The sequence below is a fragment of the Seriola lalandi genome, unplaced genomic scaffold, assembly GCF_002814215.2.
Source record: "Seriola lalandi dorsalis isolate HSWRI2012SDOR001 ecotype SW California unplaced genomic scaffold, Sedor1 jcf7180002054374, whole genome shotgun sequence".
NCBI classification, from domain to species: Eukaryota; Metazoa; Chordata; class Actinopteri; order Carangiformes; family Carangidae; genus Seriola; species Seriola lalandi.
The window spans coordinates 341,850-356,945 of NW_019524927.1; the positions used below are offsets into that span (position 1 = coordinate 341,850).

The 15,096-nt window shown below is 41.1% G+C and overlaps 1 protein-coding gene across 3 annotated transcripts in view; it reads right to left on the reverse strand.

The window, feature by feature from the left end:
• vps50 (VPS50 EARP/GARPII complex subunit) overlaps window positions 1-15,096 on the reverse strand; it is a 94,476-nt gene that overhangs the window by 24,777 nt on the left and 54,603 nt on the right. For 2 of the 3 annotated variants that reach the window (XM_023408836.2, XM_023408837.2), the window contains exons 16-22: window positions 14,057-14,155; window positions 11,765-11,855; window positions 10,611-10,796; window positions 8,796-8,914; window positions 7,322-7,428; window positions 6,092-6,213; window positions 2,304-2,384 (exon numbers count right to left, since the gene is read on the reverse strand). In XM_023408836.2, the coding sequence (XP_023264604.1) occupies window positions 2,304-2,384; window positions 6,092-6,213; window positions 7,322-7,428; window positions 8,796-8,914; window positions 10,611-10,796; window positions 11,765-11,855; window positions 14,057-14,155 (805 nt within the window). Of the gene's footprint in view, window positions 1-2,303; window positions 2,385-2,916; window positions 2,995-6,091; window positions 6,214-7,321; window positions 7,429-8,795; window positions 8,915-10,610; window positions 10,797-11,764; window positions 11,856-14,056; window positions 14,156-15,096 lie in introns of all 3 variants that reach the window. The other variant, XM_023408834.2, reaches the window with a different exon arrangement.

The following is a 15,096-nucleotide window of genomic DNA, read 5'->3' on the forward strand; positions in this document are numbered from 1 at the left end:
TCCCCACAACCAATAAAACCATGGAAACTGGATATAAATAATAACTTATACGACAATCTGCATCAGTTCTGGAAATAAGAGCGCTACACAAATATCAACAGGTATACACGGCCAATGTATGTTAATACTTTTAGTAGAAGAGTGTGTGTATGTGTGATTTATGTGTGCAGGTCATGATGTGTAACACAGAAGAGCAGGAGAGCGAGACAGTGGTGAAAAAAACTAGGGAGTGCTTTGCTAGTTTGGAAAATAGGACATTTTTCCAACATACTAAGATTTATCAAGATGAGCTAAACTAGTTTTGCATATGCGAAAGGACAGAATAAAAGAATTAGAGAGTAGTTACACGCCCCCCCTCTGAGATGGTCTTAATCAGGCAGCCTGAGACAGCCACAAAGTGATATGATTATGCTCATCTGAGATGTGTGTGCGTGTGTGTGTGTGTGCGCGCACGCATGTGGTTTAGGTTTAGCACCGTTTTGTCTCCTGAGAGAACTCGCACTCTCTCTCTCACAGAAAGCCACAAATGTCTCCGTACGCTGCATCACACTCTTCTGTTCTCTCTCTCGCTCTCTCTCCACCTAGTCTCTTCATTTGTCTGTTCCTGTCCATTTGATCAATTGAGCAGTTCAGAGGATAAACATATTCTCCACAGAAGGCAGCTGAGCACCGAGCTCATCAGCCGCAGCTCGTCTGACGTTTGAAAATAGTTCACAATTTAGCCAGAAAATTACTGAGGTGTAAATAGCTGCTACAGTGCCCCCCACCGGGAGAAAACATGTCGCTGCATTACACTGCTGAACACAATTGAAAGTTTTGATAATTGATCAATCTTTTCTGGGTTTTCTGACTTTTATTCATTTTCCTCCCTCTGTCCTCCTTCTTCATTTTCCCTCTTGTTTTTTCCTTTTCCTCAGGTCACCCCTGCATCACTCAGCTATAAACATTACAGCCAAGTAGCTAGCACTGCTAAAATGCCATTATGCTACACTGTCATATAAATGCTTTGTTTTAAAAAAGCGCTTTGGATGGTGTGTGGTCGCTACTGTGGAAAACTGCTGATTATATCTACGCGCAAAGGCAACAATTCGGTTCCATTCACCTCGATTTATATTCTAATGCGTTCTACATTAATGTTAATGGTTGCCGTGACAACTTGTCATTAGGTTGTTATTGGCAGTAACAGCTGACAACCCCCGATAATGTATGCACACTGTAAACTCTGATCATAGCACAGCCCAAATCCATGATCAAGTTAATGCCAGATCTTTTCTAAAAGTCAAAACAGAAGTCAGAACCAGAAACAAAACATTTCTAACTTTAACAGAGAGTCCCACAGCCTGGCGTGATGTGAATGTACAAATGAAATTAGAAAGGATATTCAAGAGAGAGAGACAGACTGACAAAAATATCCACCAGTCCTTAGAAAATAAAAAAATGAAACATTATTCAGGATCTCACCATGGGAAAAAGTACATTTTCTTTTTCATTTTTAGAGGAGATGGAGTACTGTGAATCACAACTTGTGACATATGATAAAAATCGAATTTAATGCATAAGTAATAGTGATCTCTTTGCACTTAAAATACCTCATTCGTAAATAAATGATTACATTTTTAAATAAATAAAGAGGTCTGTTGATTCTTAGCATTCACATTTGAACTCACTAAAACATGACTTCAGTGAGCCATTCATTCCCACTTCTATCATAATTAGACTCATGGGACACAACTTATTGTTTTTTCTCACAAAAAATATTAAAGAAAAACACGACAAAATATCAACAGAATTTCATATTTGTCTCCAGGGGAGCAACACTTCAGTGGCAGATTAAAATCCAAGTCTGGTTTCTCTGAACACACACCAAGAAGGCTGTTTAATATGGACATGAATGAAAGGCAGAAGTGAGAGATGACAGTAGTATCATCATATAACAGAGAGGAGAAACATTGTAGGCAGATACACTATCGGCCTAAAAAGTGAGAGTGTGGACTGGACCAGACTAATTGTCTCTATGTAGTATTACAGAAGGGAGCAGTGATTGAGGGCCCTAATGGAGTAACACACACATCCACCCTGCTGGGGCCACTTAAACAAAAGGAGGTGTGAGCGACCACTGGCCAGATAATGACGACCCATAATGCATTTTCTGGTGACACGTGCTTTGGGCTCTCTCAACAATAAGACCACACATGTGGATGATGGATGGAGTGGATGGACATAAAAACAGGGGGAGAGGCATAAAGAGGAGAGATGAACATAAGGACGTGAAGGGAGGAGGTTGAAGTTACAGCCAGTCTTACCATGTCAATGAGGCTCTCCTGGATCCGGTTCAGTGTGGTTCTCAGTCTGCTGCTGATAAGGCCAAGACCCGATGACTCATACTGTAGAATACACACACATAAACACACACACACACACACACACAGTTAGTGTCTGCACCGTGCACACGCATCTACCTCTATGAGAACAGAGTGTGACAGCACCCACGCACGCACAGGCACACGCACGCACGCACGCACGCACGCACGCACGCACGCACGCACGCACGGCTACATCTTCTCTCATCTCACGAGACGAGAGAATCTTTACTTTCTGCTTCTAGCCGACTCTCATCCAAAAGAGGGTGGGGCAACTGGGAGGAACAGACAATCACACCAGCTACAGCAGATGAGAGACGAGAGGTAAAAGAGGAGTGAAAGCTCAGCAAACTTAACATCTAAATGCCTCTGAAATCAATTTCAGATGTGCTTGATGTCACTCCAAAGAAGCAAATCACACACAGCTTAAGAGCTTCAAATCAACCACAATCAGCCAACCAAACTACCAGTCAACCAAGTGTTGATTAGTAGTTTGGACTCAAAAAGCGAGTACGACCCTGTGCATAGGTCAAAACACTTCTGGGTCTACTCTTACCAAACAAGCAGGGCCCACCACCGAGGCAGGACCCGCCTCTCTGCCACTACGAGTTGACAAAGACGGGCTTGGGACAGGCTATGGATGGAAAAGCAGGCAGGAAAAAGAAGAAGCAAAAGTTCAAATTAAAAAACAAACAATGTTGAGAAAGTCTTACAGAATTCAAAAAAATGCATAGAGAAAGAAGCAAACAAAGGAACAGAATTAGATTTATGGAAGTAACGGATAGAATTAATCTTGTACAAGTATTCTTTTCTCACATTTAAATGGTCTTTAATTGCAGAACCACAGATAGACTCTAACTAATCAGAAACTGCTGATCAGCCAGGTGTGGTAAGGAAATATCCAAATATCGTTGAACCTTGTTACTAGGAAACAATGTACTTCTTGTTGTGTAGTGTCCGGTGTCCACACACCAGATGCACCATGAACTTGCTACTGATCGAGATATTTATGACAGAACGTGACCAATCCTAAGGTTATATAAAATGGTCCATTCAAAATCAGCAGTCAAATTGACGCTTAATTAAAAATAAAAAAAAAAAAAAAAAAAAAAAAAAGACAAGGAAACAATATCTGCTTCAGTCTATGTCCATGTGACATGTAGAGGTCCACTACTCACTGTGAACTGTACAGGTGTGCACATGGTAAAATGGCAAAACAATATAGTTGACAAATAAACACGTTAAAGGGGCATTCCACGGATTTTGTATGTGAAGTTCAGTTTACTTATCACAAGAAGTACCACACAGCCTGTGGAAAAGAAACAAAAAACAAAATGTCATCAAGGTTATGTAAACAAATATGCAATTTCGATGCATTGTGGGAAATTTTATCAACCTTATTTGGAGCATTTGAACCATAATAGATGTTTTAACCACCGTTTTAAAATCTGTTTCTTTGGTGTCCTCAAACTTTGAGGAAGTGCCCCTTCAGTTACCTGGCCTAAATAGCTTTGCATTAGAGGAGGAAATTTCAAGTCCAGCTCTCGGCCATCAGTGAAGAATCAGTATGTGAGATCAGAGTCTTAAATCAGCCTTGTTCAATTATCTAAAAGAAGACAGAATGAATTTGCGAGGGTGTGGGGGGGGTTTTATCATAGGTCATCGGTGACTCTGTCGGTATAAACACTCTGACTTGCACATGTGCGTGCAAGATGAATAGCACCCAGTGTGAAGACCTGTCTGTGGGAGTCAGGAGTCGAGAATAAAAATTATTGCTCATTTTTCAGAGAAGCCATTTGTTCAAGTGTCACATACTTTCCTGACTCTCTTTTTCTCTTTCTGCAGGTCTGTCTCAGCACCTGTTTCCTTCTTCTCTGTTTTGGTAGCCAGTCCCTCTCCTCCCCTCTCTCTGCCATCATACTGCAAAACAGAGTGACGCGGAACGTACTCATCCATCTTTATCTTCCGTGCATCCTTCAATTCACATCTCTCTGTCTTGCCGTTTTTCCCCCCCCCTCACTATATCCTTCTTCTTTCTCTTCCTAGACAAGACACTCCAAGTTATTCCCACGGGGCACAGCTTTTTGAAACATAAATCACTTTTCCAAAAATGGGTTTGCAAACCTGCCTCTCCCAATACCAACAGTTGAAAGCCTGTTTATCAATGGTGATGGAGAATCTTTGAGCACGCCACATAATGCATCGTATTCTCATGTGTGACAGAGTCAGTAGTGCAGCTCGACTTGACAGGGCCAATATACACAGATAATGGGGGTATTTACCCTTTTGAATATTAATGACAACCATTACTCTGCACATAGAGAAGTCAAGCAGTCCATCTTGATTCCAGCGCTGTAAAGAGAAGCGGAGCCTAGGTCAAAATACCAGCATATGTGCAAAGTATTCTCTAGCAGCTTTTTAAAGATTCATGGGGACATTAGCATTTTAGTGTAGGTGCCTCTCTGAGTGAGGCCATTAATGAAATGGGTGGGTTCATGAAGTGATACTTAATGAGGACTAGTGGTACAGAGGGAAAAAGAGAAAGTGAGAGTTTCAGAGAGATGAAGACAAAGAGATAGAGAGCGGCATGGGAGTAGTGAGAGGAGCAGGCTCATCTGAGAAAAATGACATACAGCGCATGTGTAAAGGAAAAGAGAGATTAAGACAAGGAAGACAGTGTCATGGAGAAGGACGAATAAAGGCATGAAGAATGTGATAGAAACACACTCAGTGGTCCAATGGAGGCACATCAGAAAAAAAAACCCTCCTGACAAGCCGTCAACACGCAACCAGTGTGTCACTTTCCTTCACCCCCCCCCCCGTGACACACACACACACATACAAACACACCAATAATCTGTACTGGAGCGGCCCCCACAGAGCGTTTATCCTCTTTATCTCTTCCCACCTCAATGGGACAGAAGTCATTTTGTTGCTATCATTACCACTTCCCTGAGGGCGATGGTGACACAAATGCTGTTTTCTTTCTTTGTGAGGCACAGTATAAATGACATGATAGTCTTAGATGGAGTGGGGGAGACTGGGCTCACAGACTGTAACCTATCGCTCAGCTGGAATTTTTACTGTGAGACAGACAGCGATGAGAAAAGATGGAAACAGCAGTTATCCCCTGTCTAACTGTACATCATCTATCAGACATTAAAAATGGCAAAATCCATCTTAAGATACAATAAATACAGGCAATTTTCTTAAAGCACCATAACACCGTTGCAGCAGAAGTAATTTTAAGCAGCTTTTATAGTAGTATAAGTAGTTACATTCACTTCAGAGGAAAAAAAAAAACAAACAAAAAACAAACTTAAACTGGGGATGTCGTGGTGCATTGCTGGCACCTTAAACCTTTATGCCATGTGTTGTTATGTAAACACACACACACACACACTGGCAGCACCTTGACGTTTGTAGTCTGACTGCTAGTTCTGTCTGTACAATGTGTGTGCTGGTGTGTTAACTGATGCACATCAAATGATGTGATCAGTTTGTGGTGAACTCAAGGTTATAAGTTCAGTGTATTGTACAGTGTGGTAACCATGGACTCAGTCACACATGTAAAAAGTGACAGTGGTTGACATTAGAACAGACCACATGGGTTCAGTCACAAGGTTTTGTTGGAGGTCTAGTACATTCAATGTACTGTGAGCGTGTGTTATGCCTCTCAGTATTATTGCTCTTGTGCAATCAAACAGCCGAATTGATCAGAAATACTGTACCATGTCATTGCGTCCAAAGAAGGTGTATACAGCGTACAGGTAGTAGTCAAAGAGCTGTGACACACAGTGGATGACGTCAAAGGCGATCGGCTTCAGGATGTTCATCATCTGCATGTACTTTCCTGTACGGAGAGGACACAAACACAGAGGTACCAGAAATATGGGTTCGTTGGACAAGCTCTATGTGTCACCGATTGTATAGCAGAGTGTGACAAATTCGGTGAAATATCAGTTTACAATGAATGAAATGTTTCTGTTCTTAAGTAAATCTAGAGTAAGTAATAGTAGCGGAGCAGTGGAACTACATCCTTTAGGGAGGAACTTTACTTGGAGCACACTGCATTTACATACACTTGAGGGCAAGGATTTCATTTAACAGGAAGGTAATAAAAGAAATAAGTGCAGAGGTTCAGGGGTGTAACAAGGTTACCACTGACTCAGAACTGATGATTGGAGGAAAAAAAAGAGAAAATAAACTCAATCTAGCTGGTTTTGCACTATTTCTCCAACGCTCCCATTTTTCACGCCTTTTCTCCTGAATTCTGCACGACGACCCAGGGAGCGATCTAACTCCATCAAAGAGCGGCACAGACTGAATTAGAAGTGACTGCTTGGAATAAAACTTTTCTTTTTTTTTTTTCACATCGCTCTAAATCAATATTACCTATTATGTGACCAAAAACAAACAAACTGTTATTTCATTTTGTCCTGTATGTGCAGGAAACGCTTCAATGTATGAACAGAGGAGGGACAAACATTTCTTCTGAAAACTTGTAGTAACCAGAAATCCTTTGTAATGCTAAGAATCTGTATCAGCCTGAGCTATTACATGAATTCATATAATAAAAGTTTTATTCAGCCACAGGACCACTCAGGAAAGGTAACTGCCTACTCTTATTCCGCTTCACGCATGAAAATCACATCAAGGGGGTCACATCACTAAAGGGCACGCTCTTCCAACAATGGGACCCGGTGTCCTAACAGCCATGTCACCAAGACGTGTCAGCACCTCTTTGGAAACTAAAGGTCAGCGCTCAGGGCGAGGGCTAACCATTATTAGTGCAGCTCAGTCACACCTGAGCATGTCGGCCACAATGAGCTGTTAGCTTAATTGGTGAATAAATGGAAATCTCAGCAGGCCAGAGATCGACACCCACTGTGGCTGTGAGTCTGGGCCACTCTCAAGGAGAGGTAAGTGGTGGAGTGTGTATGTGTGTGTGTAGAACTCACCAACAAGCCGGATGACGTTGAGGGTGGTGTTGGTGAGGATTGGTGCATTGGTTTTGTTGAGGTTGTAGTCAGACTTTTTCTTGCTTCTTATGGTCTCGCGGGACACACTGATGTGTTCAGGAGGAGGGGTGATGGGGTGAAAGGGCAGAAACATGAGAATAAGAAAGACTCAGTAATATGTGTTAACATCACTAATCCTCTGCAACGATCGCATAGGTTCAAAACCTTAGTGCGGGTCAAACTCTTGTAATTGATCAATCAGAACTCATTAGACAATGCAGGAGACATAGAAAGACCCCGGTGGTGAAGTCTATGAACTGGTGATCCTGCAGTACCAGACCCCTGACACTGATCATTGAGTCATATTATCCGGCAATCATTACATGGGCTGTGTAATTTCTGGATGTGATCATGCGACCCATCCGATAATTAACTGTTAGTGGTTCCTGCTTATAAAAGTAGGAAATTAGCATTTTAGTGACTATAGGCTAATGTCTGGAAATGTGGTGAGAGCTAAAGCAAAAATATCAAGCATGTCAGACCTGTGAAATAATGAGCTGACACTGAGCACAAACATCATATAGCATTAATAAGTCGCTGCACATTAAATGACAGGAAATGATCATTATAATTATGCCTCTGTAATGGGGAGCTACTGAATAAGTAATAGTTTTGTGTTTCTTGTTTCCCGTACATCAATCTGGTGTAAAACTTGACGTCAGCTCTCAGATATGAATAAATACACCTACACATGCACAATCTTAGATTCTCAGTTACTCACTCCACCACATGCACATAAAGCACAGTAGGTTTATTGAAGGAGATACACCAAAAATGGTTCTAAAATTCATAACTCCAATATGCTGCATCAAAATCATCCAAATTTATGTGGTTATTTATGACGCCCACCACATCAATTTGAGAGGATGACCTAATAATTACAGCTATACCATGCGAAGATGGGTATTGTTCGCATAAATCATACTAAGATTTTAACACTGATGATAAGATAACATATTTTTCCTCTATTGCATTCAAATTTCTCTTTCAAATGAAAATAAATCCTTTTTACACACGGTGCACAGGAGCACATGATTGCCCCCGCAGTTATTAAACAGCGACTAGTCTTTCAATCATGTGGGCGGGGGTGGGAAGAAAGAGAAATTTTCATGGGTAGACAAAAAGCTTTATAGAAGCTTTTTGTCTACTTAGCAGGGTAAGGCAGAGGTGAGCTAAAATTATCATTGCTAAATGCATATAAAGTGGGGTAATGTGTGACTTCACATCCTTTTAGAACCTCTTTAAAAGATTATTTTATTTTGTGTGTGTGAATAATGTGAAATGTTTACTTTCTTTCATAAATCTGAAGCGGAGTAGAAATGATGGACACCTGGATATACCATGGGACTTCACTTGTCATCCACTGAGCCGTGCGCCTACAGAGAGGTCTAAAATAATCTGAGTTGGAACTGACCTCTTAAGAGGGGCGTCACCCGTCTGCTCGTCCACGTAGTCCTGCTTGAGCTCCTCAGGAACATCACTGTCGCTGTCGTAATCCTGATACACACTCTTCTCCAGCTCATCCGACTCATACTTGAGAAAAAGGGAAGAGAAAGATCAGACGGAGGTCACGCTAAAAATGGCGGTCAAAGCACCAGTGCAAAGAAGAAATACAGTAGAGATGAGGGGAGGAAAAGGGACAAAAACAAGTCAAATGTTGTTATAACATGCTGTGAAACTTTCCTAACACATCACCAGTTGTGGGAGATAAGTGTGAAAAAAATTTGATGCCATGGGTAAATTGTGTCACTGCTGTTGATCAGATAACACACTACGATGAAAGATCACAAAGATTTTAAAATAACACAAAATACAAACTGGCTACTCAAAAAGAGAACCATGCGATTAAAACATTTAAAAGTTGATTAACAAAAAAAAAAAAATGACACCCGCATATTTTAGCCCTGATGAGTGCACAACCATGAAACCACTCGCTTGAGGGATAAAAGCTGAAAATTCATTGACCTCTCAGAGGAGAGTTCAGGTAAAGCCCTGAAATAAGACAATATTTTCTTTGTCCTTATGTGCAAGTTGAGGCAACACAACAGCCATATAGAAAGGATTACAAGCTTAAGAGCGAGCCAAGCTAGGCCCTTGGTAAGCCCCATATTGTAGATAGTGCAATATTGGTTTTGATGTTGAGCCTGAGAGGAAAACATATCCATATAAAAAAAGTGAGCGATGTGTCAGACTTAAAGTTTGCCTCAAGGAACAAGAGGACTACTGATGCTGCTAACAGCACCTTGCTAGTGAACATACACTGATTCTCCCACTCCTTCTTAACCACACAGCAGTAGCCACTGTTTGGTTGCCATTTTACTATAATGATAAATGCAGTGGCCGTTGTGCTTTTATATTTGCAGAAGTGCTTAGATTGTGTGTCGGTTGGTGGATGAGATAAGAACCCAACGCTCTCCCCAATTCAAGCATAGCTGGTCTTACAAAGCATACTGATAGATGTATAGTGAGACAATTTCTCTTCTCTGTTAATTATGTATGGTGCCAAAGTGGTAGGCCTGGTAGTTTCACTGGACAACACAGACTGCCTGCAAAACTGAAAGGCACCATACTTTTACATGTCTTTTCAGATAAAGTGCTGCCTATTTATATTTAATACAAAACACAGAGTGGAAAATTAGAAAATAAAAAGGTTTCTAATACTGGAGGGCTGGATACTAAATCCGACACTAAAATAGCATACTAGGGAGTATTGCTTTCCTGGGGAAGATTATTGAATCCTGAAGCATGAAGAGCAAGAAGAATCATAAAAAATTACTACATGACAAAGATGCCAAATTATTACATTCAGCTCTACTCTCAGTGTTTAAACATTGGCCCTACGCTGGAGCTTCCCACAGATTTGCTATTTAACAGCTTATATGACATATCAGATGATTTATCAAAGTGCTTTAATAATCATGGCAGGTTCTGCACTGCTGGCCCTGCACTGTTAATAAAAGTTTGTTAGGGCCCTGCTGATGACAGCTTGAGGGCTGCTGTAAACCACTTAATGACCCACAGTGATTACGCCCCAATTAATCAACTCGTCTCTTTTTCAACTTGTTTGGTGTTTTACCTCAATAGGTGGCCTTGCTAATTGGACATACTTATGTACGCAGTTGAACAGTATCTAACTCGTGGCAATGAAAAACTTCCATCAGCAGCTGAATCAGCAGATATGACAGCAACTTTGGAAGCATGTGTGCAACTGCCCTTCTATGGCACTTACCCCGTTAGATGCCAGCACATCCTCCGTCTCCTCCTCTTTGTGCTCGATGTGCATCTCGAATGGGTTTCCCTCCTGAAGGTACTGCTGGAACAGAGACAGCTCCTCCTGGGCCAAGGTGGACGAGGTCACGGCCTGTCTGCTCGGGGACACGGATGGAGAGCGACACTGGCCCATGAACTTAAACTCCTGGTTTGGAGAAGATGGGACAGAGATACACTTTGAAAGACAACAGATGTAGGTTTGTGTTTGGTGAAGATGAGACAGAAAAGACAAGAAATGGAGAAAAAGAGGTTTTGTATTTAATTTAAAATAATTGTATTGATAATAATTTAATAATATTAGAACATCTAGGTTCTATCAACCATACTATCTCACAAAAAGTTTACAATTTAGAATATACAGTCACAACATGAGCTTTGTCCTGAAGGGATATGTGTAACAAACTGCTGCACATTTTAGCAAGTTTAAATAATCTTGTAAGAACAGCCGAGCAATGCACTGCCTGTGTGCCATTAAGTAATGTAGACATTCTCACGCCAGTGAGTTTATTCCAAAGATTCGTTTGCATGTTTGTTGCACATATACCCGAGCAAGACGACATGAAGGAGAAAACAAGATGTAAGAAAATGAAAAAGATAAAAAACTTTGAATTAAGTCCATTTATCTTTCTGACATTTCTTCATGTCCATTTATCATTTCTGCTTCAGTGTGAAGTGAGCTGAACATGTTGTGAGCACAATGATCTTTTCTTTGAGTTGGTTACATTATATATCCAATACATTTTGGTGCTGGTCGTACATGATCAACATTGGGCTCTGATGTTTACGTTTTTATTTTTTAACTGTTGCTCATGAGAGCGGGAAATAAAACCCTCAAACATACACGCCACAAGGGACAGCAACCATTTTATCTTCATCTATGTTACATAATGTGCAGTGAACCGCAATCTTCCTATCTTGATACACAAGCTGAGACACCCTCACACCCACACACAGAAATCATTGAGCGGAATCCTACACGTTTCATATCCTTATGCAAATTTCACAGTGGGGTTGGGATGTGGGGGGGGGGTTGCGCAGTGAATGACGGAGTGTGGAATAAATGAATGCCACCATGCTTCACTTCCCCGCCTCAGTGATGTGATTGTAACTCACATGGAGCTGGGCGATGTTAAAGTTAGACTTGACAGGACACAGTTCCCATGTCTCATTTTCCAGAAACATCCTTAGCTCTTCCAGTCGTGCCCTGAGAGTAGAAAAAAAAACAAGAAGTAGAATACAAGAAGTCAACATTTGTGCGTTAATGACCTCATGCCATTTCGTATATTTAACCAGCTCCCATGGTCTGAGAGGCCAGATTAAATGTGCTGACATAAACACAGTCTGCAAAGGTCACTGATGCAAAATGAAAAGGAAGACGTGTGTGTGTGTGTTAGTGTGTGTGTACGCACGTCACTTTGTGTGTGGCGCGCGTGTGTGTGTGTGTGTGTGTGTGTGTGTGAGACACGTTTCCATGTTAACTATGATCACAGCTCAAGACAGCCACCCTGGTGCTCACCCGCGAGGTCAATATGAGGTCTTTCTGTGTGAAATGTCAGAGCAGTGTTGACTTCAAACACTGCACCACCCCCTGTTACTTGTCTTAAAGTTGTTTGAAGTATGAGAGGTGATAGAAAGTGGAACACAAGAGAGACAGGGAAAACTTGTGGTTGACTTCAACATACAGTAGCATATTAAATGACCTATATTTAACCAACACTGGCTCAGTTTTCCTACAGCTATATTTCTGAAATATAAAGCACTGAGAATTAAAGGACATCAAAATAAAACATCCCTCGGAGAAAATGATTTAGAAAAAAATAATTGATTTATCGCTAAATGCCTCTGCCATTCAGACTAGTTTCAGGTTACATTCCTGTTTATCCAGAATCATGTAAAATATTAACCATTCGTGTGAAATTTTGTCATAATTGCTGTGTTAATTCTTGAGTTATGGCTAAAAACATAGTTTGTGCGGTCACAGTGACCTTGACCTTTGACCACCAAATTCTAATCAGCTCCATGTAGAGTGGAAATTTGTACAAAATTAGAAGGGATTCCCTTGAGGCCAAAACCATGTTTCTATCAGAACGTGGCTACAATTCAACCAATCAGAATACAACTACAGACTGACCCATCCGAATACGACAAACCAACCAACTAATCAGAAAAGGGCTAAAAACCAATTAGGATACAGCTACATATTAATGAATCAGAATACAGTTACAAATCAACAAATCAAAATAGAGCTATAAATCAACCAATCAGAATACAGTTACAAGGCAACCAATCAGAATATGACTACAAACAAACCAATGTATCAGAATATGGCTACAAACCTGATATATTACATTCAAAAGGCCTAAATCGTGTTTTGCGTGGTCACTGTGACCTTGACCTTTGACTACCAAAACCTAATGTTTGTGCAAAAAATTTGATGCACTATTTATCATGTCTGAGCCCTGACAGTGTCATTCTGTCGTTTGCACCCGCAGGCCAACAATACACCCGCCCGATGATAGAGCGTGTCACTGCAGGCAGCTGACAGACAAATCCAGGCATCAGCGAGTCAAAGTTCACTGATGGGTAATCTGTTTGGGAATGACACCCGGCTGGAAAATTAATCAAACCTAATGTGAAAATGATGCACACTGGAAGCCTCCTGGCCAGCAGAGCAAATGTGTGTGTATGTCAGAGTATTTGTGGAGGGGTTAATAATAATGCTGCTGTATGTCCACCTCTTCTTCTTCTTCTTCTCTGTGGGTCTGTCACCTCTTACTGTCTCTTTCAATTCCGATTACAATTTCACACGAGATCACCTCCATCTTATCACCTCTGATTTAAAGATATATCCCATCATGCCTCTGTGTCTCACTGCTTTGCCATCCTTTGTCATAAGGATGAAGCGTATTATACTGTAGCTTTCTGATATTTAAGCATCTTATCAATGATTCTTGACAGGTAATCACAATCACTGTTCAATGCAAATTACCTCTGATGTTGTGGCGCTGTCTTGTGTAAAGGTATGCATATTCATTTGGTTGGCATGTGGGTGGTGGGGGGGTACGTAATCAAGATGTAAATGTGCTTCCAGCTCAGTGAGTGTTATCATGTAATCATGCGTCTCCTCCAAAGACAATTACACTGGGAATGGAGTGCATTAGAGGCAGCCAATGGTAGTGATTGTGTGCAAATGTTTCTGTCAAGCAATGCATACCTGCTGTCCAAAAATCTTTTCCACTTACTTTCATTTCACCACTTTTTTTCAGTTTCGGGGACCTGCAAATGTCCGTCCCGTAAACTCTGGGTCTAATTACCCACACACAATCAATCCTATCAGCTCAGTGAATGAACAGAATTAAAGTTTAACTTTCATATGATCAAGTAGAAGCGATGGAAACATCTTACCTGTGATAGTTTTTAAAGTAGTTGATGCTTTGGCGTTTGATAGACTCCTGCAGGACCTCTGACTTGCTGCCACAGAACTCCTCGCCCACCTGCATCAACCTGAAAGAGAGGGGTGAAGGGAACCGATGGTGACAGAGACAATGGTGAAGGAAGGACATGGAGAGGAAGGAAGTAAGGCAGAGGGATTTGTCGAGACAATGGCGACTATTCTTTATGAATTGAAAAAGATATATAAATATACGTAATTAATCTACACTGCACTGTAAAAATAAATCTGGCTGTTATCTGATGGAGCATGTAGTGGGATGAAGCACTGTAATGAGGACACGTGTACATGCACACAGCGATGCAACCACTGCACCACCAGTGATTTGATTAATCAAGTAAAGTCTATCTATAAGTAAAGTTCTAAAAAAAAAAAGTTTTAATTATATAAATTATAAATACGGTCCCGAATAAACCATCCTTAAATCTGCTTCTTGCAGTTAAAAGTGATTTTCTAAAAAGGTATTGCTCATATTATTTTATCATTCAATAAAGAAAAAAAAACTTTTACTGGGGACATATAAAAACAGCCCTTTATCCTCAAAGCCTTTAGGGGGAAGACCATTTTGTGCTTGAATGACAGCTGAGCCAGCAGGGTCACAGAGACACAGTGTAAACAGACTTGGTGTGGTAACTGTAACATGCCAGTCAAGGGACAGACAGTGTACTGTTAGCAGTGGTGTTGAAGAACGACCACACAATTCTGCACCCTAAGCAGGCCATCTGAAACAACATATTTTAACATTTATAGGTACGTCATCAAGCTGTTCAACCTGCCACAGCTGACTAGGCAAACAGCTGTCTCACTATAGGAAAAGACGACCTCATCCACAGAGCAGTGGCTTCATTAAACGCCTGATGGGTTCACGGACATTATCTGCAAACATTCTCTACAGTGTCTCAGCTGATCATTCAAAATACCTGTACACAGTCATGGTCAATTCTCCTCTGACCACAGCTTCCTCAAGGTCCGACATCCCCTTCAGGTATGTAAG